Source organism: Brienomyrus brachyistius, chromosome 3 (assembly GCF_023856365.1).
Source record: "Brienomyrus brachyistius isolate T26 chromosome 3, BBRACH_0.4, whole genome shotgun sequence".
Classification (NCBI taxonomy): Eukaryota; Metazoa; Chordata; class Actinopteri; order Osteoglossiformes; family Mormyridae; genus Brienomyrus; species Brienomyrus brachyistius.
The window spans coordinates 24,711,482-24,734,585 of record NC_064535.1 but is presented as its reverse complement, the minus strand read 5'-3'; the positions used below and the strand labels follow the sequence as shown (position 1 = coordinate 24,734,585).

The window sequence follows — 23,104 nt, the reverse complement described above, 5'->3', positions numbered from 1 at the left end:
ACCCAGTAATGCTCTTTGTACAATCCCTCTCCGTAATCCCTCCTTTTTTTGTGCTGTTTTTCGTGCTCGTGGTGCTGTTGCAAAACCCTTTGATGTCTAAAGGGAATCTGTTATCATGTAATGCACTGTGGTATTCAATAATTCAAGAACATTTATTTTTTCCTGACAAAGGAACGGTATAATTTGTTCTGAGACAAGCTTCTACCCTGCTCATAATCTACCTAGAAGGCTGTAACACGGGTAGCAATCAAAGTAACAGTCAAAGTGAAGCGCGCCGTGAATTAAAAACGGCTTGTGATGGGTAAATTTATAGCTGCCATATTTATCAGTGTTTGTGTATTTGTGGATGTTTTCATTCCCTCATTTGAGAGTGCATTTGTTTGTCATTTATTACATGTATATATTGTGGCCACATGTCGCAGGCGTCTTTTATTTGGGTATGATCGATTCAGCAGTGCGTGCTGGTAACTGGCATCCATGAATAGTACTCATACATTACTACATTAGCAGAACAATAAAACGACACCAGGATCCTCTTTAATCTGCTTAATCTTTGTTTTACATTGTATTTCAAAGTTGTCTGCGTCATCCTGGCACGTTGAGTAGCAGTGCACTTTACGAAGTCTCACTAAGTACAATAAGCTGAAGAGCAGTAATCAACATTCTGCTGTTCCGCATGCATGACGATACTAACACTGTGTCATAACCCTATTTCCTGTTTCCAAAGCTGTTCTTCAGCCAGGGCCAAATCCATTGTGTTCGGCTTCCTGCCCATCTTAACATGGCTGCCTTCCTACCCCGTGAAAGAGTACCTGTTCGGGGATTTGGTCTCCGGAATCAGTACAGGAATCATGCAGCTGCCACAAGGTCAGTACTTCAAGTTAAAGCTGCAAGAGAAGGCAGTGGTGGTTAAAAGCCTGAATGACTGTATCTGGTATCCTGCTGGATGAGCTCTGGAGAGGGATCTTTGCATATGGAGGAAAATATGTAGCCAATAAGGTATTGGGACCAGGTAATCCATGTCAGGACACTTTCAGACACTGGCTAGGTCAGAATTTCTATTCAATTAAAAGGACTTCTTGTTGTGTGCTGATTGGTCAGTCTCCTGTAACCATGCATTTGTCACTAATGTTATTGTAAAACAGCTTGATGAGTCCTTCAGTCAGGGAACCTAACCAGTCAAAGCACAAGAAGAACTGAACTATTTAGCCAAGTACAGAAGCCTTTCAGTTTTAAAGTAGTTTGTAAGACCTAAAGTAGCTCAAAGTGCCCTCCCTGATGTGGATTATCTGGTCACCCTAAATAACGGTACTTAGGACAAAAGTTAGATTCTCTAGGACAGGGGTAGGCACCCTGATCCATGGAGGGCCATTTTGGGTGTGGTTTTTTCAGATGCCCTCTTAAGCAGCCAATAACAATGGGTTCCCAGGACTGGAATTGAGAACCACTGCTTCATTATTGACTGAGAGGACGTGCCAAAAATCAACAACCACACTGTCCCTCCATGGGTCAGGTTTTCCACCCCTGCTCTAGGATCTTTTAGGAATCATTAGTTTCCAGGAGATGGTGTGTGTCTTGGAGAAGCCTGAGGCACTGATTGATGGACTTGAAGATACATTGGTAACACTTTACCCACGTTCTTTTTCTTAGTTACTACTAAAATACAAATCACAAACAAATATAGTGGCTACTTGAGATAAAAGATGCATCACAATTCATTAATGATGAACAAACATGAGATCAGTATTTTGTGTTATTGATGACTTGTTCCTTCAGTAGTTCCTTAGTAGTTCCTTCAGTATTTTACAAAGGTTTACAGAATGAACAGATACAATAACAAATATGGTAACTGCTTGGGATGAAAGATGCATCATGATTCATTAACAATGAACACAAATGAGATCAGTATCTAACTTGTGTTGTTTATGACTTGTTCTTTCAGTATTTCCTTCAGCAACAACAAAGGTTTACAGAACTAACAGATATAGTAACAATTATAGTAACCGCTTGAGATAAAACATGCGTCACGATTAATTAACATGAGATTAATTAACTATAATTACATGAGATCAGTATGTAACTAAGACTTAGTTTGTGGTTATTTAATACACAAGTAATGGCATAATACTATATTATTTGTGCCCCGTCGAGTAAAGTATTACCGATACATTAATCTTAGCACTCCAGCTAGTGGCTGTTGGCGATTAGAGAACATGGGGGTGGGGGGGCATCCAGACAGTCTGGAAGGAATGAACATGATAGCATTTCATGCTTCCAGTTAGATCCAGTTTAATTTTGCTTACTGGCCTGGAGGAGCTGCTTCAAAGCTGTGCTGCCAAGTCCTTCTTTGAAATTTTGAAAATGTAATAAACTGAGAAGCAGGCCATCAGTGGGTGAATTGTGTTACAGATGGTGCAGGGATATCGTACAAACACGTTCTACGTTTCACACCCCTTATTCATCAGTGTTGTACACCTGTTGTGCTGGCAAATGATATGGGCGGACACTGCACTATTTTGTCAGCGTTAGATGACAGATTTCTGTCCCACAGGTCTAGCTTACGCTATGCTAGCTGCTGTGCCTCCCGTGTACGGCCTGTACACTTCTTTCTATCCAGTCTTGCTGTACACATTTTTCGGGACCTCCAGACACAATTCCATAGGTGAGTTTGCTGCAGGATCGGCCTCCTCTGCTTGTCATGTACTTTTAAATTGAAAGAATGATATGAGGATGTACAGCAGATTCACAACTCCCTGAGTGGACGTGATTGACAAAATGACATTTCATGAACCATTTGCTGTACTTTTCGACCCCACTAGATGGAGCTCTCTGTACAAAAATAGGCACAAAGCATGCCCCAAAGCAAACCAAGAGCACCATCTAGTAGGTTAAAAAAATACAGCAAACTGTTCATAAAGCATCATTTGGTCCATCACTACTTATAGCCATGAAAACATACATTCAGATTACCTGAATGCATCTAGTACATACAAATGAAGGACTGAATGAGTGCAGATGTGTGCTTGTTTAAGGTGGCTGCATACTTCAAACAAAATCGATGGAAATAGCATTGCTTTAGCAATATGACATCATATGAGCAGGATCCCCGAAGCACACGTTTTTGTTTGTTCTGATCCCACCCACTGTCCATGATTGCCTGGCAAAGTGTGACATCATGTGGTTGGTCAGCCGGACTAATTATGCAGTTACCGCTATGCTTTGCCCACATTGCATGTATCTGTGAATAGTGTAAATTAATGTGTAGTACTGTATTTATGCTGTAAATACTAAATGTCTTAACCATGTAACGTTTGCCGTGGAATGTGTGTGTTTCGTTAGCGTGTAACCATAAGTATTGTGTAAATTGCTGGCTTTCATATCCATGCCACTGCTAGTATTAGACCAATTGTGGCCATTAATAAAAAGAGTAACTTCCATTTTAAAAGAGCTGTCATCTCCTTTGTTAAACTGACTCATGCACTCACCGCAATACGTTTATTTGCGTTCGTTATGTAGGCCTGCTGCATCAAAAACATTCCGTGCCCTTTGGGGTTGTGGCATGGCATAGAACGACTGAAGGGTTTGTTTAAAATATGTGGCAGATTGTTCTTGTCTATATATTCGATTTTGTTTTGTCTGGACGTTGTTTGAAGTGTGCGGCCACCTTTAAAGTGACATACAGCAACACCAGTTAACTATGACCCATTCAGGGTCACACCTCCTCACTTTGGTAATTCCTGTGGGTTGACACAGCCTTTTTTGTTACTACTCTACTGTAATTTCTTTGTTTGCATGTTTGTGGTGTTTTCTTATTATGCAAATTGTAAACGGAGATTAAGATGCTTCCTTTCCCCGTTTCTCTCTCTCTGTCATCCATCATGTATTAATCTGTCTAACCATTCAACTTTAAAACATTGCATGCGGGCAAAAAAAAAAAAAGATAAAATCACATAAAAGGCACTCATGGCTGATAAGAGGAGTTGGTCAGAGGGGACACTGGCCACAGCAGGTGTTATGAACACAAAACCCCGTGGGCTTTATGGAACTCAGGCTGTAGGCCGCTTGGCTCTGCGTGAGTCTGTAAATCTGACACTGATGGATAGGGAAGAAAAGAAACAAAGCTAAGCTAAACAAGCGCTAACCCTGCTGTGCGTGAAAACATGGCACTAGGTCACGGTTTCTGGAGGACCAGCTATCGTGCTGTTCATTCTCAGCCAATGATCCCACATTCAGTAGAGGGAGACTAGTGGAGATTCGTTATCGGAATTATTCTGAGATCTCCTGGTGCTTGTTTTTGAAGGTATATCATAAAGGGAGCGTGACTGTTCAAGGCTTTGGCATGCAAGTCTTAGACTGTGATAGATCTTTTGTGAGGTTTCTCTGCGGCGTCATCCCCGTACCCAAGCAGATGGTACAGCCGCTCTTTTCTTGTTCTAAGTTTTACATTTTCGTTCTAGGAACTTTTGCTATTTTTGCCCGACTGGTGTTTTTAATGGGATTTTCCACCGATAGACGGCTATTTTTCATTGAAAGATATCGTTGAGGTAGATGCTCGTGTTTCTCTCAAACTTGGCCTATGGGTGAAATTGAGGGCAAGTGTAGAATTTACAGTTAAAATAAACTGTAACTGTGGCCTAACTTTCCAGGAATATTTAATCATCCAGCATTTGAGAAGCATGTAGACAAGACGACTCTTCTGGGTTAAGTTTTTAGGTTTCAAAATCTAAAGACATTACACCTTGCTGGCTTGTCATGTTTCAGTTTTGTTTGAGCATGCAATTGAGCTTCGTTCTGAGATCGTGGAACCCAAACCGACCATCCACTTCGGGGCTGGCTGTGTGACTGGGATCGGCTTCTTTAAGAACTGAGTCGAACTGGAAACCTGAACATTGAAAAACACATTCCAGTCAGCCTTCCCTCAAAGCACCGAAAGTTCTTCAGCAGCACCATAAAGATCTTTTGATTGTGAACCCCCCCCCCCACATTTGGGCTAGGCTTATAAATGAAAGGAGAATGCACCCAGCACTTAATCTGTACGGGTGAATGGATTCGGCCATCATTTAGCTCTGAGAGAGGCAACATCTCAGGGAGAACATGCAGCAGATTTGAAGAAGCGCTTACGAGAACCACTCTTGTACAGCTTTTATATCATCACCCTATTCTGCTCAGGGAATCTCAAACACATGGTGGAAGATGTTCAACACTTTACCGTATAAAATATCGTTAAATGAATACAGTGTCATCAGTTTGTGTGTGTGTGTGTGTGTGTGTGTGTGTGCGTGCTTGGGTCATCCCCCACACAACCGCACAGGAACCTTCGCTGTGGTCAGCCTCATGGTTGGGGGCGTGGTGGTGCGGGAGGCGCCCGACAGCTTGTTCCTCATGCAGCTGAATGACACCAACGGCTCTGCGGTGCTCGATGTGAACTCCCGGGATGCCAGGAGAGTGCAGATCGCGGTGGCCCTCACCTGCATGGTGGGCGTCGTGCAGGTGAGCTGGGAGACCTTTCGGCAGCCAATCCCCTTGTAGTGTATTGTAGGATATGGGGCTGGACTTCAAGACCCAACAAGGGCTCACATGCAGCTTTCAACCAAAACAATCAGTTTTGTAAATGGGTAAAATGAAATACAGACTATACTGACTTACTGCCTATGCAATGTGCAACTGGCACATTCAACTGAAATCAAGCAAACAAATAAATGTGTATAAAAATAAATTTCAGCCGTGTGATTATCCTGTTCAGACATACGTCCATGCGACCCATCTGTTGGAAACAAAACATAGTTTGGTATGTAGTGGATTATATTAGTGGCTTTCAATAGCTGTGTCTCTGATTCTGAAGGTGTTCTTGATGCCGGGATTTTGCCTTTTATTCTGTTGTATTTTGTTGACATTAAAGTAGCATGTTGGAGAACCTTTTAATTGCCGGTGCTGTCTGTGTGCACATCTGATAGATCAGGGCTATTCAAATCACGATCCTCAAAGTCTGAACCCTGCTGATTTTCCAGCCTTCCTTTACCTGTGAACCAGCTGTGAAGCCTCTGACCAATCAGAATCAGTAATTATTAAACTAACTGCCTGGGAGACCTGAAAACAAGGCCTGAATTTGGAATCAGGAGCCAGATTTGAAGAGCCCTGTGATAGTTGTTGTTTGTTTTTTTTCTGGGTAAACCAAATTTAACTGCTTCTCTCTTTGCCCCTGGTAGCTGATCCTGGGCCTCCTGCAGTTCGGCTTTGTCGCCATTTACCTGGCAGAGCCCCTTGTGCGTGGTTTCACCACAGCTGCCGCGGTCCACGTCTTTGTGTCGCAGCTGAAATACCTGCTGGGCATTCGGACCCCACGCTACAGTGGCCCACTGTCTGTGCTTTATGTGAGTGTCACTGATGGACTACGACATGAGACTGCTGCAGCTGTCAGCTTTACATTAGTCTGACGTAACTGGGACCTAGACTGTGAATTTAACTGTGACCCATGAGCAGGGCGGGTAGTTCAAATCTAGAGACTAAGAGTCCAGACCAAGACTTTATTTACACCAGCCGAGTACTCTTTGATTGTGACTCTTTATACTCAACGGGTTGGTTGAAACAAAATCTTGGTCTGGGCTTTAACTTTCTGTACCCGAATTACCTACCTCTAACTGGGCATGTGTCAAAACCCTCCTGTCTTATATGTGCGCTTGTCCTACCTCACTCTGCCTGTGAATGTTTGCTAATGAGTGGACATTAGTGACTGTGACAGTAACCATAACTGTGACAGAAACATTGACTGCCACTGTACCCATCATATCAGTGTTTCCCAATCCGGTCCTTGGAGACCCAAAGACAGTCCACAGTTTGCCTCCCTCAAAAATGTGGACTGATTGGCAGGGACCTGGGAGGGAGCAGAAACGTGGACCGTCTGTGGGTCCCCGAGGACCGGATTGGGAAACGCTGCATTATATAATTATGAGCCTACCTGTGATTGAGCTGAAGCCCTTGCCTCCCTCTCACCACACAGAGCCTCATAGCCGTTCTGAAGGGGGTCCCCACCACAAACGTTGCCACCATTATTCTAGGGATGGTGTGTATCATCTTTCTCTTCGTAGTGAAAAACCTCAATGAACGTTTCAAGCAGAAGCTGCCGGTGCCCATTCCTGGAGAATTCATCGTGGTAAATCTCGTGGTTGGCACGCAGTCAAGTTCTTCATTTGTTTGAGGTGTTTCATGTGACACTTTGCAAATAATTATTGTTTTTCTTTTTCTGCTCTGGAAAAGGTTATTGTCTCCACTGGGGTATCATATGGGATTCAGCTTTCAGAGAAATTCGAGGTGGATGTTGTCGGAAAGGTGCCTTCGGGGTAAAAAAAAAGATCTGCTTTTTCTTATGAAAGAATTATGTTCTTATAAAAATCAGGGCTTTTTTTTAGGCTGATGAATTTGTTTGCTGCATTTTGTTTCTTGCTTAGTCTTCTTCCACCTGCTCTCCCCGATTACTCCGTGTTTCCCGGAATGATCACCGATTCCATCGCCATTGCAGTTGTGGCCTTTTCAGTGTCCATCTCCCTTGCTAAGATCCTTGCCCTCAAGCACGGTTACACTGTGGATGGGAACCAGGTAACGTGAGCGGGACTCATCTCCCCGGCCGAATTCGGGAATCAGGAATCGCAGAGACCCGCTCCTGAAAACGGTCTTTACTCTTGCAGGAACTGATTGCGCTGGGCACGTGCAACTTCATCAGTTCCTTCTTCCATTGTTTTACCGTCACCTCCTCCATGTCTCGCACCTTGGTCCAGGAGGGTACAGGAGGGAAAACACAGGTAATACCCCCCCCCCCCCCCGTCACATACACCCTAAACACCTGCATCTAGTGATAAGTAGGTCCTTCGCATCTGAGCCAACGATATTCCTCTAAGGCTGTCATTTAACCTTTTGTGTATTATCTTAAAGAGAGCATTTTATAAATGTGTTATAAATTTATAAATATATAAAATTGAAAAGTATAAATGTGAAAATATTTGTTATTCCAGAGATTAAATGTATTCATATCTAGCAACAGACCCCTCCAATACACTCAATATGTTTAGCGATATTTTGTCTTACCTACATGGAACTTGAAACTTGTAATACACAGAAAAATGGTGGAAACTTTCAACTATAACGTACCTAAAATCTTCTCATATCTAGATATTGTTAGTTGGAATATAACATGAAATAGAAATGTCAAGTTCCAACAGAGAAATATCATCCATAAAAGTGCCCTTTCTTGCTCTTAATTGAAATTATTATTTGGATAAGAAGTCACCTGACTGCTCCAGTCGTGGATTGATTACTAATTAAAAATAGTAACCTGAAAATGTGCCAGAATCCACAGATCTGTCCCACACATATCTAAGTACTTTGACTGCATACCACTTTCAGCAATGCACACTAACTAATGTTACTTATAAATCACACTACAGATGTATAGTTTTGTTTACTCTTCCCAGACCACACCCACTGTATAATTTATTCTACCTGTAAATCAATCTGTAGGTGTGCCTACCAAATATATCATTTTTTAGCAATTCACAGAGATATTGTTTTACGTAGTTTTCACACATTAATGAATGTGTAAATCTCTTTAATGATTTTGACTTCTCAGTTTTACCTGAGAATAAATGTGGTGGCTCATTTATGTAGACTTAAGGCTGCTGTAAAGACAGAAAGATAAGATGAAGTTAATCACTGCACTGTGCTCTACTTCTGGCTGCAGTGCTATATGGGAAGCAAATGTTTGCTTAACTTAATGTTTCCCTGGCTGTTGTGTTTCCGCATGCGTGTGCATGTGGGTAATTGTTTGTCCCTTCCCAGATTGCTGGCCTGCTGGCATCCATTGTGGTGCTGATTGTGGTACTGGCCATTGGCTTTGTCTTCCAGCCCTTGCCTCAGGTGAGTGCCTTGGAAATGTGCCCTGGAACAAGAGGAAAGTTCCAGCACCTGAATTTTACTCATTACTTATTCCTATTCCTCATTGCCGAAACCAGAGGCACCAGGCCAGGACTTTGACCAGGATAAGGTGTGAGAAGGAGGGGGGGGGGATTACCTACACCGTTATTAAAATCACATTCATGTTCCCAGTGTTTACGTCTACGCTTAATTGTTCAGCAGACAATTTTTTCCCAGAATCCTTCAGGGTGACCTGCTTCATAGTGGTGAAGGAAGGGAACACGTGGTTAACGTATGCTTGAGGAAACTTTTCAGTCAACTTCCATGTGTAAAATAATAAAGTGGAGGGTTAGGGGTTCCCAACCTTTAGATGTCCGAAGGCCGGTTTACGCCGCACAAAAATGGGGGGGAGGGGGGAGTGTGCAGGCAGGTCGTTCAGCGATTTCATAAGTTTAATCGTCTCTGTTTTTTTCAGATGCGAACAGAAAGCACAAACGTGAGGGGGGGTCGTAAAATATTTGAAAATATTTTCGGAAATTAACCAACCCCTCCGCAAAACCCTCAGCGTTCCCCGGCCCGGTGGAATACTGGACCGGGGGTTGTGAACCCCTCCTGTAAGGCATAAACAGCTTACTGGCCAAGCAAATTGGTGTGATTGGCTGAGTGCTGCCTGGCTATGGATGCTGGGGAATTTTACATGTATCTGTTTTCCATTTATTGACACATTGTACAACATGCACATTTACTGTGGGAAGTAACTTGCTGTCTGTATCTCTTACCTTACTCTCTCACCTCCGCCTCCGCAGACTGCGCTGGCTGCCATTGTCATGGTGAACCTCATGGGCATGTTTAGGCAGCTGAGGGACATTCCCAGCATGTGGAGGACCAGCAGGATCGAGCTGGTAAGTGTTCCTGCTGTAGCCCTCTCTGGGAAACCTATGGTACAGTAACACACAGGTTGTGGTTCAAGTGGGTTCTAAATCTTGACTTGTTGGGCTGATGGAAGGGAGTGGTGTTGACAACACCTCAGCCAGAATCAGGTACGGAAAATTCCAAAACATTTCAGATATTTAAAAGCTACGGCAGTTCAAGTTGTATTTTGTTTACTGTAACTCAAGTCTGTAACTCATAACTCCTTTTAATGATTATGTGCTTTGACAATTTTGGAAGATTTTAGTGATGGTCTTATAAAGCTTCATGAACCATTTGCTGTATTTTGTGACACCACTAGATGGTGCTCTCTATTCCAAAAAGCAAACTAAGAGCGCTATCTAATGGGATCAAGAAATACAGAAGATGGTTTATGAAGCTTCATTTGGTCATCACTAGAACATTCCATGTTTGGGTGGTGTTTTAGGGGTCGATTCTCCCATCAGGTACGTCAAAAAATGCTTAAAAATCGGTTTTGCGTATTCTCCCCTCTACACCACACGTAACTTGAAAAAGAAGGCATGGTAGTGAGAGAATCAAGCAAGAAAACGGGGTAATGCCTCCTTTGACAGCAAGCAAAATGTGGAACATGGACTCTTTAATTTACACCGTGAACCTAATTGAAATCCACAGAAACCAAAATATTTTGAACATGAAAGCATGGTTGTAGCCTACTACACCTGGTAGAATGGACTGAAAGTTTAGAACGCGTTGCTAATAAAATAACAATGCAATCAATGGCATAGTCCAAACTAGCTTATACGATACAGCATAGACTGGAATGTATCATTTCAAATCAAATCTTACTCACTGCCTTTGGAAACCCACACTGCACCATTATGCATAGAATGTTAGGTACTTTCGTTGGGGGGGGGGGGGGCTGATGTAGTGTATGTTTGAAGCAATGTGTAAGAAAATACGAGAGAAATTGCATCCCAAATTGGTTCAAAAGGGAGTCGGCACAGAATTGACTTATGCGCATGGGAGAACAGACCCTATAAAGCCTAATGAGTGAAGACAATCATGAAAAGAGGCCAAGATATGAAATTCGAGTCTCGGGTGTGTGGAGTTTGCATGTTCTTTCCGTGTCACCGTGGGGTTTTCTCCAGGTACTCCGGTTTCCCTCCCCACAGTCCAAAAACATGCCGAGGTTAATCAGAGTTACCAAACTGTCCATTGGTGTGTGTGTGTGTGTGTGCGAATCGTGTGTGAGGCTCCAGACTCCAGGTGACCCTGAATAGGCCTTGAATTTGACACCTGTGATTTATGTGTTCTGCAGATCGCATCCTTCTGATCCTGTTTAGAGTACATTCATAATTAGCATGAATAATTGACGAAGGAGTAGAACTGGGTTGATATGTGCCGCATGTATGGCTCAGAGAATATGAAGCAGTTTCAGTTCTCCCTTTGTCCTGGTATTTGCATTTTGCATGTGTACATGGAGAGGCCCAAAATGTGCACTTGCAGCCAGGCTGAACGCTCTGCTTCTCTGTTTCAGGCCATTTGGGTGGTGGCTTTCATCGCTTCCGTTCTGTTGGGGCTCGACTATGGGCTGCTGGTAGCGTTGGGGTTTGCGATCCTCACTGTCATCTACAGAACACAGAGGTACATGGGTGTGTGGCACTGGAACTTTCATTGCCCTCCAAGCGAACATAGCTACAGCGTTGCGGCCTATGGAAATTATAATTATCGCTATCATATACACGGTACATAGAAATCTGCGTGACATTAAATATGATGTATTCTATGACCTGTGCATATATATGAAGGCCTTTTCAGTGATTCATAACAGTGTTGTATAATGAATTGTTTTTCTTAATTCTACATTCCAGATTAGCAGTTAAATGCTACTGTCAACCAACAAAAATGCTCGCCAAAAAGCCAAGCCCTTAAGTGAACATGACCACAGCCGTGCGTCTAAAAATTTCAGTTGAAAAATGTTTAATTCTTGGAAATTCCCTGAATTAATTGATGATGTGATCTAGTTCTGCAGAAAATGGTTCCCTGAATATAATGATACATTTATGGGAATTCTTATGATTATTTTAAATTATTGTATCGTTTGAATTATTTTACAAATTTGCTTCTCAGTGATTCCTGTTGCATTTTATTTTGCAGTCCAAAGAAAATGATTCTAGGGGAGATTCCAGACACAGGATTATACTGTGATGTTGAAGAGTATGAAGAGGTCAGGACTTTCAGTCTTTTATATATTATATATGTCTTTTTTTCTATTTGCTTTCATACAGGAGCAAGTTCTTGTAATTCATTTGATTACCTAGTAAGATGTTTAAAAACTGATGTACTCCGTGTTTGTTGTCTATTTTTTCCCTTCTAGGCCAGTGAATACACTGGGATTAAAATATTTCGTTTCAACATGTCCATCTACTTTGCAAACAGTGACCTCTATGTAAATGCCCTTAAAGAGAAGGTAAATACATACTTATTCTAGTTTTCTGCCGACACCTGCTGGTGACATAAAGGATATATCAGTTTTGGGGATAAAATGCTTTTGCGATATCCCACTGTTTGCAATATAATGCTGGCGTACATGTGACCTTCTGTCGGTGGAAAAAGTCAGAGGGGAAGAAAATACCCTCCATACACATTTAAATTGAGAGACGTGATGTACTGCGGTTTATGCTGATGTCCCATCTGCGCTCCCTCAGACCGGAATAAACCCAACGCTACTGCTGGCTGCGCAGGCATCGCGCCTAAAAAAAGCGAAGAAAGACAAAGCGATGTGTGTCAAGGAAGGAAAGGCCCAGGCAGCCCCCGTGAAACGAGAGGCATTAGTTAAACTGGTGAGGCTACTGGACTGGAACTCGAGCATTATGTCTGAATCAAAAAGCAAATATCTACTACGTTCAAACTTGATCGACAACTTCCTTTACGTCTTAAGTGGAAATTAAGATGTGTAACGAAAGCTTGATAAAGCCTGTGTGGACCTGGTCAGGTTTTCAGTGGGTGTACAAGCAGGGAGGGGCTTCACTCTTATTTTAAATGTACATATGAGGTGTGACAGCATGGTTTAGTGCAGGGGTGGAAAGTTCAGCTTCCAGACCAGGATTTTGTCGCAACCAACCAGTTGAGTGTGAATATGACTGTTTATGCTCAACTGGTTGGTTGAAATAAAATCTTGGTCTGGATTTGTACTTTCTGAGCCTTAACTTTCCACCTCCGGTTTACTGTGCATCTGTTTCTACACAGGATATGGAACAGGGTGTCACTCAGACAGTGGTGAGTGAGATAGACTCACCATCAAACTCTCAGGACAAAGTGCTGGGGATGGAGCCCCTATCGGAGTCAGACCCCGATGACTCCCAGAACCTGTTAGATTCTCCCGGCACCATCCATTCCATAATCCTTGACTTCACCCCAGTCAACTTCATTGACTCTGTTGGAGCCAAAACTATAAAATCTGTGAGTAGGAAACTCGTAGCCAGACACCGTTATCTCTTGTTTTTGTGTGTGTGAGCAGTGTCACTCTCACAACTCTTGGTTTGTCTCTGTAGGTGATTAAAGAGTTTGGGGAAGTTGGCGTAAAGATTTTCCTGGCAGGATGCAGCAGTAAGTATGTTTTGTCTTTGTTACCATAGTACCTTGTGCTTCGTGTAAGCAGACGGTAATGTTGGTGTTGGTTCAACGATGAGATAATGAAGTTATCAATATGTGCTGCATTGTTGTCCCCGCTCCGCAGGTACCATACTGGCTGAGCTGAAGCGTCTGCAATTCTTTGAGGGAGCGATGACTCCGGACCTCTTGTTTCCATCCATCCACGATGCCATGCTCCATTGCCAGAATCGTGTTAGACCCCAGCGTCCGTCGCAGCACTTCGTCAGCTAATCACAGCTGAAATCTTCGACATCGTCTATTTGTTTTTGCGTTTCTGTGTAGCTCAGGTACTTTCTACACCTCTCGTCACTTTACGGAAGATGAACTAAGGAAAAGTGGGATTTTTGAGTGGGGGGGGGGAATCATAGAAGCACTGAAATGTTAACAGGCACGTTACTTTTTAGCCTCTTTTAAACTCTTGCACCTTTATGATATGGGGAGATTGTTTCTATTTCTGTCGGGTGGGGTGGGGGGGGGATGATGACAATGCAACATAAAATGTGAAAATGAAGAAGTGCGGAAAAAAATCACTCAGAGATGAGCAGGGCCAAGGGAAATGCTTAATGAAATGGATCATTTTATTTCATCGTAATGTAGAGGCAGCGCTGTACAGGCAGTCCCTGGGACACGCACAACTTTGTGATGTTTGTGAAAACACTGCATAGCTTCAGCTGTTTGTCCGCTTGAGGTTCGGTACAGTACTGTATGTAGTTACTTTCATTATTACTCTATAATTATTTTTCCGACTTACCTACAAATTCAACTTATACAGACTTAGGGAACAGAACTCATTCATAACCTGGGGACTGCCTGTAAGCACTGTAAGTGGTTTTTAAGTGACCTATATAGACCCTTGTATTTGTGATTCATCCAGAACCTACAGGAGATGTTGTACCTTAATCACATCCGCCTGTCTTCCTTCACTTCCTATCCAGTTCATGGTTGAGGCGAGCTGAGAGCTTATCCCTTAAAGTGTAGGGTATGAAACAGAGGACATCCTGGACAGGATATTAATACATCATGCGACACACAGAGGTGAGAAGTTCAGGTCCAGAAAGCACAAATCCAGACCAAGGTTTTGTTTCAACCAACCAGCTGAGTACTCTGTGACTGTGACTCTTTATACTCGACTGGTTGGTTGAAGTAAACCTTGGTCTGGATTTGTACTTTCTGGACCTGAACTTTCCACCTCTGCATGCACACTCACACCTTAAGGGAAACACAAAGGCACCAATCCTCCTAACCCCCTGTCTTTTGAACTGCGAGAGGGGACCCATGCAAACATGCGGATGACAGAGCACTGCAGAAAGGAATCGAATCCACAAACCTAGAGGAGTGAGGCACTTACCTGTTTATGCAGTGCGCTACCCAAAGATTAGCACTTACTGTAAAGTTAATGGTGCTTTAGACCCTTTGAAAATTGGATGTGACAGGGCCAATGTTATTTGCTTAAATTTTTCTGTTTTTATCTGTTGAAACTGTGTGGGGACACTGTATGTAGAGTATCTCAGTACCGTGTCTGAATGTATTGTAGCTAGTGCCTTATTTTTACAGAAATAAAGTGAGTTTCATTTCTTATTATTTCCCTGTGGGGCACTGACATCACTCCAGTAATACTGTAAAAAGACTATATTGTTATTATGTCATCAAACCCTGTATCAGGTATATAAATGGTCTTTATAATTATAATGATATATTTTAACATTGTTATAAATCCTACTAATTCAGAATTTATAAGAATAATGAGATAAGGGTATGAAATGCAAGTATATATTTAGAACTACTTGAATGAATTTGATTGTTGTAATGTTGATTAATGGATACTCAAGTGTGGAAAACACACAAAAACGACAGTACTGAAATTATTTTAATGTACCAAAGTATGTGACAAAATCACCTTGGCAGTTAAGTCTCATTAAAAGTTTTGCCATATTTTCAATTACTGCGCCGTTCCACTATGCATGCTTACTTTTTGGAATTATTTTTTGAACTGTTTTTGTACAAGAAGAATGGTTAAGTTTTTTCCAAAGAAATGTACAATGCAAATACTGGATTTTGAAGTACATCTGTGAAATAAACCTTAAATATAGTCCTTTGTGGTGGATTGTCAATTTGACTGGTGTCTGTTACTTCGTGGCTTTGGGAGACTTAATTAATTTGCTGTTGGATTTTGCTGGATTTCATCATTTCAGGTTTTTTTAGATCTAAAATTTCATTATTTCACATACTGACTCGATCCCGTCCAAAGACGTGGAAGAGGGATCAATTCAATTAATGGAGCACAACACCCGAATCCTGCAATTTGTGCTTATTTATGTGAATCCTGAGCACTTAACAATTGCTGAATCTACTTATCCGTCTTGTATAGCCATTAATGTATCACATGATCAGAGTGAACCTGAAGTCCATCCCAGGGCTTCGCTCAAGGACCCAACAATGACCAACAGCAGTCAACTGAGTCAATCAAAAAGCTATAATTAAACCATCGTTGATAATTTGTGCTGTCAACATTAATACGATAATGCTTGCGATTAATCTGGAACCTTTAACGCGCTATTTTTTTTTTACGCAAATTAACCCTCTGTAGTCCGCCTGCGGGATAAAACAGGAATCTCGGCAAACCGTTTGAAATACTCCACAAGTTTTGTCGTAAACGCATCAAAAACATCCACAGAAACCTTGAGCAGTCTACTTTTGAAACAAATATATATAGTCACTGACTCGAGTGCAAGTCACGAAGCAGCCCTAATCTCAAAGTTATTTGAAAATAACGCTATTCATATGGTAACAACATGATAATCCAACAGTCTTTATGAGGTCATAAACATGAGCACCTGTCAGGCCTCTGTTTACACTGACTGTGGAGTTTCAACCTTTTAGTCAGTGATGTGAGAGAGTTTTCACTAAAGAAATAGGATAAAAATACATCTCTTCTCAATTCATGGATATAACTGCAAATTCGGTTAAGCAATGACTTTGGAAATGACAAAATGTCACTTGCTTTTATAATTTTGATCAGTACTGTTAAACCTTGTCTTTACCAAACAAGGAATATAGACATTCTGTCACGGGACGTGGTGCGCGAGCGCGGCGGAGAGCGGCGATTGTGCGGAAGGAGGAAGCAGGCAGGCAGGATACGGGACGAACGGGGTTTAATCGGGAATACGGGGATCTCACGCAAACGAACATCGATGAACATCAATGACAGACAAAGCAAACTGGGGAGACCAGGACTTAAATACACAAGACTGAATGACAGCAAACGGAAACAGCTGGGTACAATTCGGGAAACACACGTGGGTAAGCAGGGGGCGTGGCACACAGGAGGAGCGGACGAGCCGGGCGTGACACGTACGTTGTTGGTAACACGGTTGTTGTTTTAGCATTGTTCACTACCTCAATGAATCTTCTTTACAAGTATAAGGCTACAAAGCAATTGTTTTATTTAATTAATGTCTTAAAACACATGTTGTAAAACAGCTTGAAATAAGCATGTATTGTAATTGCTGAAAATAGGATATTTCTTATAAAAGATTCACTTTTGCACTGAAAACGCTTGCGTAAATAATGCAACCTATGTGTTCTCTGTTAATTCAAAAACATAACGAGTGAAGTGGTGACACAAAACTAAAAAATAAAAGCAGAGAGGGGCTACGTTTCGAAAAAGCATAGTTGCTAATTACGTTAATAACTTACACATTTGAAACCATGTAACCGAATGGTTTCAACTATCAAAACCAAGATGTTATATTAAAAATACTTCTGATTCCTCACCAGTTTGTTATGCATTTTTTTATTCCAAGACCACACATGTACTTGTTTCATCTTTTAAAAAATCAAATACAACCATTTTATACTTGTGATTAATCATGATTAATCACAGCCTATCATTGTGATTAACCGGATTTAAAAAAAATAGATTAACACCACTAATAATAATAATAATATGATAAAATACTGACAATTCTTTTATAAGAGGACTTCATACCATCCATTCAACTTCCATCCACGTATCCTGTTACTACACTAAATTGCATTGATTGTGCATGTTTCTGTACACAGTGCATTTATTTAAAATTTTCATGCTGTCTAATACATAGATGTTCATATGTTTGTAACATTTGTAACATAATCAGTCAGTGATCCCTGGCAGATATGGCATGAACAAGTGGCAACTGGACGAATCAAGGATACTGACAAATATATAAAATTTCACATCGGCCTGTCATTTCCATTTGGTTCCCAAATAATCTGGCTTTTCGAAATTTGCATAAAGTATAATGTCAACAGAATTCACGACTTTTTTTACATTTACAACTAGGCTTTCTAAAAGTATGCTGGGAAAAATTCATACGTAGTTAGCCTGATATCTGTGCCCATTCTTTCATTTCAAAATGCTTGAAAGCATACCAAAGAACTTTGTTGGGATGAGTCATAGGTAACTTGACTCTGTCTCTCCTTTTCCATTGACCTCCAGGACTAACAGGGTGAGGAGGGGGACCAGCTTACAATGAGTGCCTGACGACTGACACCTACAAAGGGAGTCACCTGTGTTCCTATGGAGACAGGTGTCTTACCAAGGCTACAAGTTTGCATCAACCACAAACTAAGAGTGTAAATGTAAATGATTACAGAAAGCAAATGTGCCATATATATATATACATGCAGTCCCAGGGTCAGGCCAACTTCATGCGCAAAGGATCCAGGGCAGCTATGGCCAGAAACCTTCTTCTTCCAATAAGCCCAGCTAGCCATTGGCATGTCTTCCCTTTGGCTGGTCCAGAACACATCTGTTAGAGGAGGGGTATCAGACTTCAGTCCTGGGGGGGCGGAGCCCTGCACATTTTTGCATTTCCCCTCATTTAACACACCTGATTCAACTCCTTTTGATAATTACCACACAGCCCTTGAGCTGAATCATTTGTGATGGAATAGGGAAAGAGCTAAGCTACACAGGGCTCCGCCCCCCTAGGAATGGAGTTTGACACCCCTGTGTTAGAGCATAGCCCCTCCACTTTGCTACTGGTAACGCTTTACTTGAAGGGACACAAATAATTAGTAGTATTATGCTTTTACTTATGTATTAATTAACCACAAATTGATTTCATTTTTGTTCATCATCAATGAATCATCACACATCTTTTATCTCAAACAAGTACTATATTTGTTACTATACCTGTTAATTGTATAAACCTTTATAACCTACTGAAGGAACTATTGAACGAAGTACTGTAGGAGCAAATAATGAAAAACATGTAAAATACTGATGGTGTGTTTGTTCATTGTTAATGAATTGACATGCATCATTTATGACAAGCAGTTATATTTGTTACTATATCTGATAATTCTGTAAATCTTAGAGAACTATTGAAGGAATTACTAAGGAACTACTGAAGGAACAAGCAATGAATAACACAAGTAAAATACTGATGTCATGTATATTCATCATTAATGAATGATGACACATCTTTCATCTTACATAGCGACTGTGTTTGTTCATGATTTGTAGTTCAGTAGTAACCGAGCACTTGTGCAGACATTCAAAAATGAGCTTGCTGGTTCCCTCAACTGGCTGGGACAAGGGAACAGTAGAAGCCTGAAATGTACCAAGTGACAGGACTGCACTTTCTGTCAGTTATGAATGATATTTTCCTTACAGTCGGTCAATCGGTTTCATTAGACGAGGCAGACATGTTTTTGTTCATTTTTCATTACTATAGTCACCTTCAGCTTGTAACTAAATCACAGATGGTAATACTTAAGCTGGAACACCTTCAGGAAAGATGAAAAATATCTAAACTATGTGATCCTTACTTCGGTTTCAAATTCTGCAGGTATTTTGTTTCTATAATTTTACTAAAAATCAGCATGTGGGTAAAATGTTTCTAATTCAGGTTTTGGATATTTGCATATATATTGGGACGACACTTGATGATTTAAAAAAATATATTTCTGCATTATATTGGTTTCCCGCCAACCTATCACAGTCAGGTGAACTAACTAAGTTAAATAAGTAAGCTGGTGGTGAAGTTTAGCAAATAGAACGGTTGTGGTGTCCCTGAAGAAAGGTTTGCGAGCCAAAGTGGTGTTCTTTTAGCCATCGATCAAGACAGCAGTAACTTTCAGTGTTACTGGTCACATGCTTTGCGGTAGGCTGGCACTCCCATCGTGGGTTGTTCCCTGCTTGGTGACTGTATAGCTTCCAGGAGAGGCTATGGACCCCCACTACCTTGACGAGGATAAACAGGTACAGAAAATAGATAGATAGATGGCTGGATGGTCACTTGCATATATTCTAATGTTAAATTGTTTTTTTCTAAGCCAATATTCATTTACTAACCAGATAAATAGCTTTGAACATTTTCTTTGACAGCCTAAAACGTTTGCGCAGTGCTGCAAAAGTGTCATTTGTTTCCCTTCTTAAGGCATTTGCACTGGCCCAACTCCACAATAGCCCAGGTGAAATTCTCGGACCTTGTTCTCCTAAGCGCCGAGAATGATCTGACAGAAGGGCTGCCAGAAGAAAAGATATTGGACGTCTGTGCCAGTCGGAAAAAGAAACGGCTGCTCCTGTATTAGGTAAATGCTGACGTTAAGTCACAAGAGCCAGAGACCTGTTCCATGAAGCAGGATTTCCCAGTTAGCTGGCTTAACTTAAGGTAGAAGTCATGATTGTCCAATCAGAGTTTAGGAAAGGAGCATTCCTATTGGACAATCATGACTCCTATTTTAAGTGATTGATATGCAGACTAACCAGCGTTACTTATAAATTATGCTAAAACTACATTGATTTGTTTACTCTTCCCAAACTGTAGGCGTGCCTACAGAACAGATAATTTTGTTGACGATAAAAAATATTCACATAGGTGGGGGGAGGGGGGGGGGGAATATTCACAAAGGTAGCGTTTCACATTCTCTTTACACATTAAGGAATGTGCTTTTCTGCGTAATGAATTTGACATCTCAATTTTATCTCAGAATAAACGTGGCCACTCATTATTTGTGGACTTATGACAACTGTAAAGACATAAAGATAAGATGAAGTTAATCACTGCACTGAGCCGTACTTCCGGCTGTTTGCTTAATGCCAGATGGCTGTTTCCCCGTGCATGTGCATATTGTGTGTCTCTTCCCAGACAGTTCGCCTGTTGGCACCCATTGTGGTGCTGATTGTGGTAGTGGCCATTGGCTTAGTATTCCAGTCATTGCCTCAGGAACAACAGGAAAGTTCCAGCACCTGAATGTTACTCTTTACTCATTCCTCATTGCCTAAACCAGAGGTACCAGGCCAGGACTTTGACCAGGATAAGGCGTGAGAAGGAGGGGGGGGGGGATTACCTACACCGTTATTAAAATCACATTCATGTTCTCAGTGTTTATGTTCGTGCTTAATTATTCAGCAGACAGTTGTAGTTTTCATAGCCTTAGTAACCACTTTGCCCCCAGTATGCATAACTGCCTTGTTAACCTAGGATATTACAGGGTGACATGCAGCATGGTGGTTATGGAACAGGACACATGACCGCGTCCATAGCAGGAAGAAAGTCATTGGCAAGCCCTCGAGAAAACTTCCCTGTGTAAAGTAATAAGTGCAGTCAAGCAAATTGGTGTGATTGGCTGAGTGCTGCCTGGCTATGGATGCTGGGGAATTTTACGTGTCTCTTTTCCATTTATTGACACATTGTACAATATGCACATTTACTGTGGGAAGTAACTTGCTGTCTGTATCTCTTACCTTACTCTCACCTCCGCCTCCGCAGACTGCGCTGGCTGCCATTGTCATGGTGAACCTCATGGGCATGTTTAGGCAGCTGAGGGACATTCCCAGCATGTGGGGCACCAGCAGGACTGGGCTCTACCTCAATGGCTATGACCAAATAAGGCCAGTTATTTATATAAGATGAGACTCTCAGAGATAATGTCTAATAATAACATTATCATTCGCATAGGATTTTGTACATCTGATTCTAACTGTGTACATACACTTTTTTCTTACGATTTATAATGTTTTGTTTTACTGTCCCAAACAACAAAACAATTCTTGAGAATATGCCAGGTACAGGATTGCACTGTGATAATAAATAGCATGACGAAGAAAGGGCTTAATATTCTTATGTAATTTCAACATGTTTTTGTTCAATTTGCTTTCATACAGGAGCAAGTTCCTATTTTTCAGTTAAATGGCCCAATAAGTCTTTTAAAAAGTCACTCACTCATCCTTAAATTTATTGCCTGTGCCATTCGTTTCAAGTCGGGCCAGTGATTGCAAACAGATTAAAATATTTTGTTTCAATGTATCCATTTCCTTTGCAAACAGTGCAAATCTCTAAGTAAATACCTTAAGAAGAAGGTAAGCAAACACTTATCCCAGCCCTCTGGTGACACCTGCTGGTGACATAAAGGATATATCAGTTTGGGGATAAAATGCTTTTGCGATATCCCACTGTTGGCAATGCAATGCTGGTTTACAACTGACTTTTTGTCAGTGAAAAAAGTCAGAGGGGAAGAAAATACCCTCCATACACATTTTAACTGAGAGACGTGCGGTTTATGCTGATGTCCCATCTGCACTCCCTCAAACCGGAATAAACCCAGCGCTACTGCTGGCTGAGCAGGCTTAACGAATAAAGGAATACAGCGCGACTACAGAAACGTCATATAAGCAACGTTAAGTCAAACGTCTGACCCGATATACACATCCCCCCAAATTGGGGGGCCCAATTTTGAAATATGAAACCTACGCCCCTGACCTCGGATGTAAGTGTCTTTTATCGTTACGGTTTCCCTCTCAACCTGTAGGGGGCACACATACTCGCAAGCCGTAAATACATATAACAAAAGTATATAAACTAAGGTCAAATTAAGTGCAAAATAAACATAAAAAATATTAAATTAAACTTGTGCAATGAATATGGTTCCTTATATGATCCATTACAAATGCAACGACATCTTGTCCTTCAGACAATGATCTATTTAATCTGTCACTCACCTCTTTCTGGCTTCTGCCTAGATTGCACAAAGCTAATGTGCCCGGGCCACAAATAAACATATAAACAAATAAAGTCCCCCAAGGCAGTTGGAGGCCTGAGGGTCAAACCAGCTTCAGTCTTTCCTGCTCAAACAGGGTGTTGTATGTGTTTGAACAGGAAAATCTGCAAACCGTGTTAAATTCTGGCTCTCCAGGACCGGAACTGGGGAACCCTCCTTTAGTATGTCTTCCCTTTGGTTGGTCCAGCACATGTCTATAAAAGAGAAACAACCTCACTTGCTAAGTTTCCTAATAATTTGAAGATATAATACACTTACTCCCAGCGATCAAACTAACCACAAATCAGCATTCCTGTTTAAAATAGTAGTTTCTTTATTTTCTGGGATCTGTACGTTCAGTTATATAAGTAAATGGATATATGAGTTCTCTAACACCAGCTTTACAGGAAATTCTGACAGTACTATTTGTCATCAAACAAATAAATTGAATTCATTTCAAGATGGTTCATTTCAAGCCTAGCATATGTACCCTCATCCATTTATCTGTATCCGTTTAAATCCATTATCGGAGATCGTTCGAATAAAATAAAAAATAATTGGCAATAAGCTATTACATGCGCGAATTAAAAGCTCCGTGAAATAATACTGGAACATGATAACTTCAACT

The 23,104-nt window shown here is 41.3% G+C and overlaps 1 protein-coding gene and 1 long non-coding RNA gene across 8 annotated transcripts in view; one reads left to right on the top strand and one right to left on the bottom strand.

The window, feature by feature from the left end:
* The window catches only part of LOC125738758 (prestin-like), a 30,415-nt gene extending 14,874 nt beyond the window's left edge, over positions 1–15,541 (top strand). For 5 of the 7 annotated variants that reach the window (XM_049008049.1, XM_049008051.1, XM_049008048.1 and 2 more), the window contains 17 exons: positions 728–867; positions 2,552–2,662; positions 5,312–5,490; positions 6,207–6,371; positions 6,998–7,150; positions 7,255–7,337; positions 7,446–7,593; positions 7,683–7,796; positions 8,830–8,907; positions 9,711–9,806; positions 11,333–11,439; positions 11,953–12,022; positions 12,173–12,265; positions 12,504–12,638; positions 13,045–13,257; positions 13,350–13,404; positions 13,535–15,541. In XM_049008049.1, coding sequence (XP_048864006.1) covers positions 728–867; positions 2,552–2,662; positions 5,312–5,490; positions 6,207–6,371; positions 6,998–7,150; positions 7,255–7,337; positions 7,446–7,593; positions 7,683–7,796; positions 8,830–8,907; positions 9,711–9,806; positions 11,333–11,439; positions 11,953–12,022; positions 12,173–12,265; positions 12,504–12,638; positions 13,045–13,257; positions 13,350–13,404; positions 13,535–13,680 — 2,086 coding nt within the window. In that variant the 3' untranslated portion in view covers positions 13,681–15,541. Of the gene's footprint in view, positions 1–727; positions 868–2,549; positions 2,663–3,940; positions 5,491–6,206; positions 6,372–6,997; positions 7,151–7,254; positions 7,338–7,445; positions 7,594–7,682; positions 7,797–8,829; positions 8,908–9,710; positions 9,807–11,332; positions 11,440–11,952; positions 12,023–12,172; positions 12,266–12,503; positions 12,639–13,044; positions 13,405–13,534 lie in introns of those variants that run through there. The other 2 variants (XR_007396894.1, XM_049008052.1) reach the window with 2 other exon arrangements.
* A 4,761-nt stretch (positions 15,542–20,302) lies between these two features.
* LOC125738761 (uncharacterized) lies at positions 20,303–23,104 on the bottom strand. The gene is made up of 3 exons (XR_007396895.1): positions 22,967–23,104; positions 21,788–22,691; positions 20,303–21,316 (listed from the first exon to the last, which is right to left on the bottom strand). It is a non-coding gene; the product is annotated as an uncharacterized LOC125738761 (long non-coding RNA).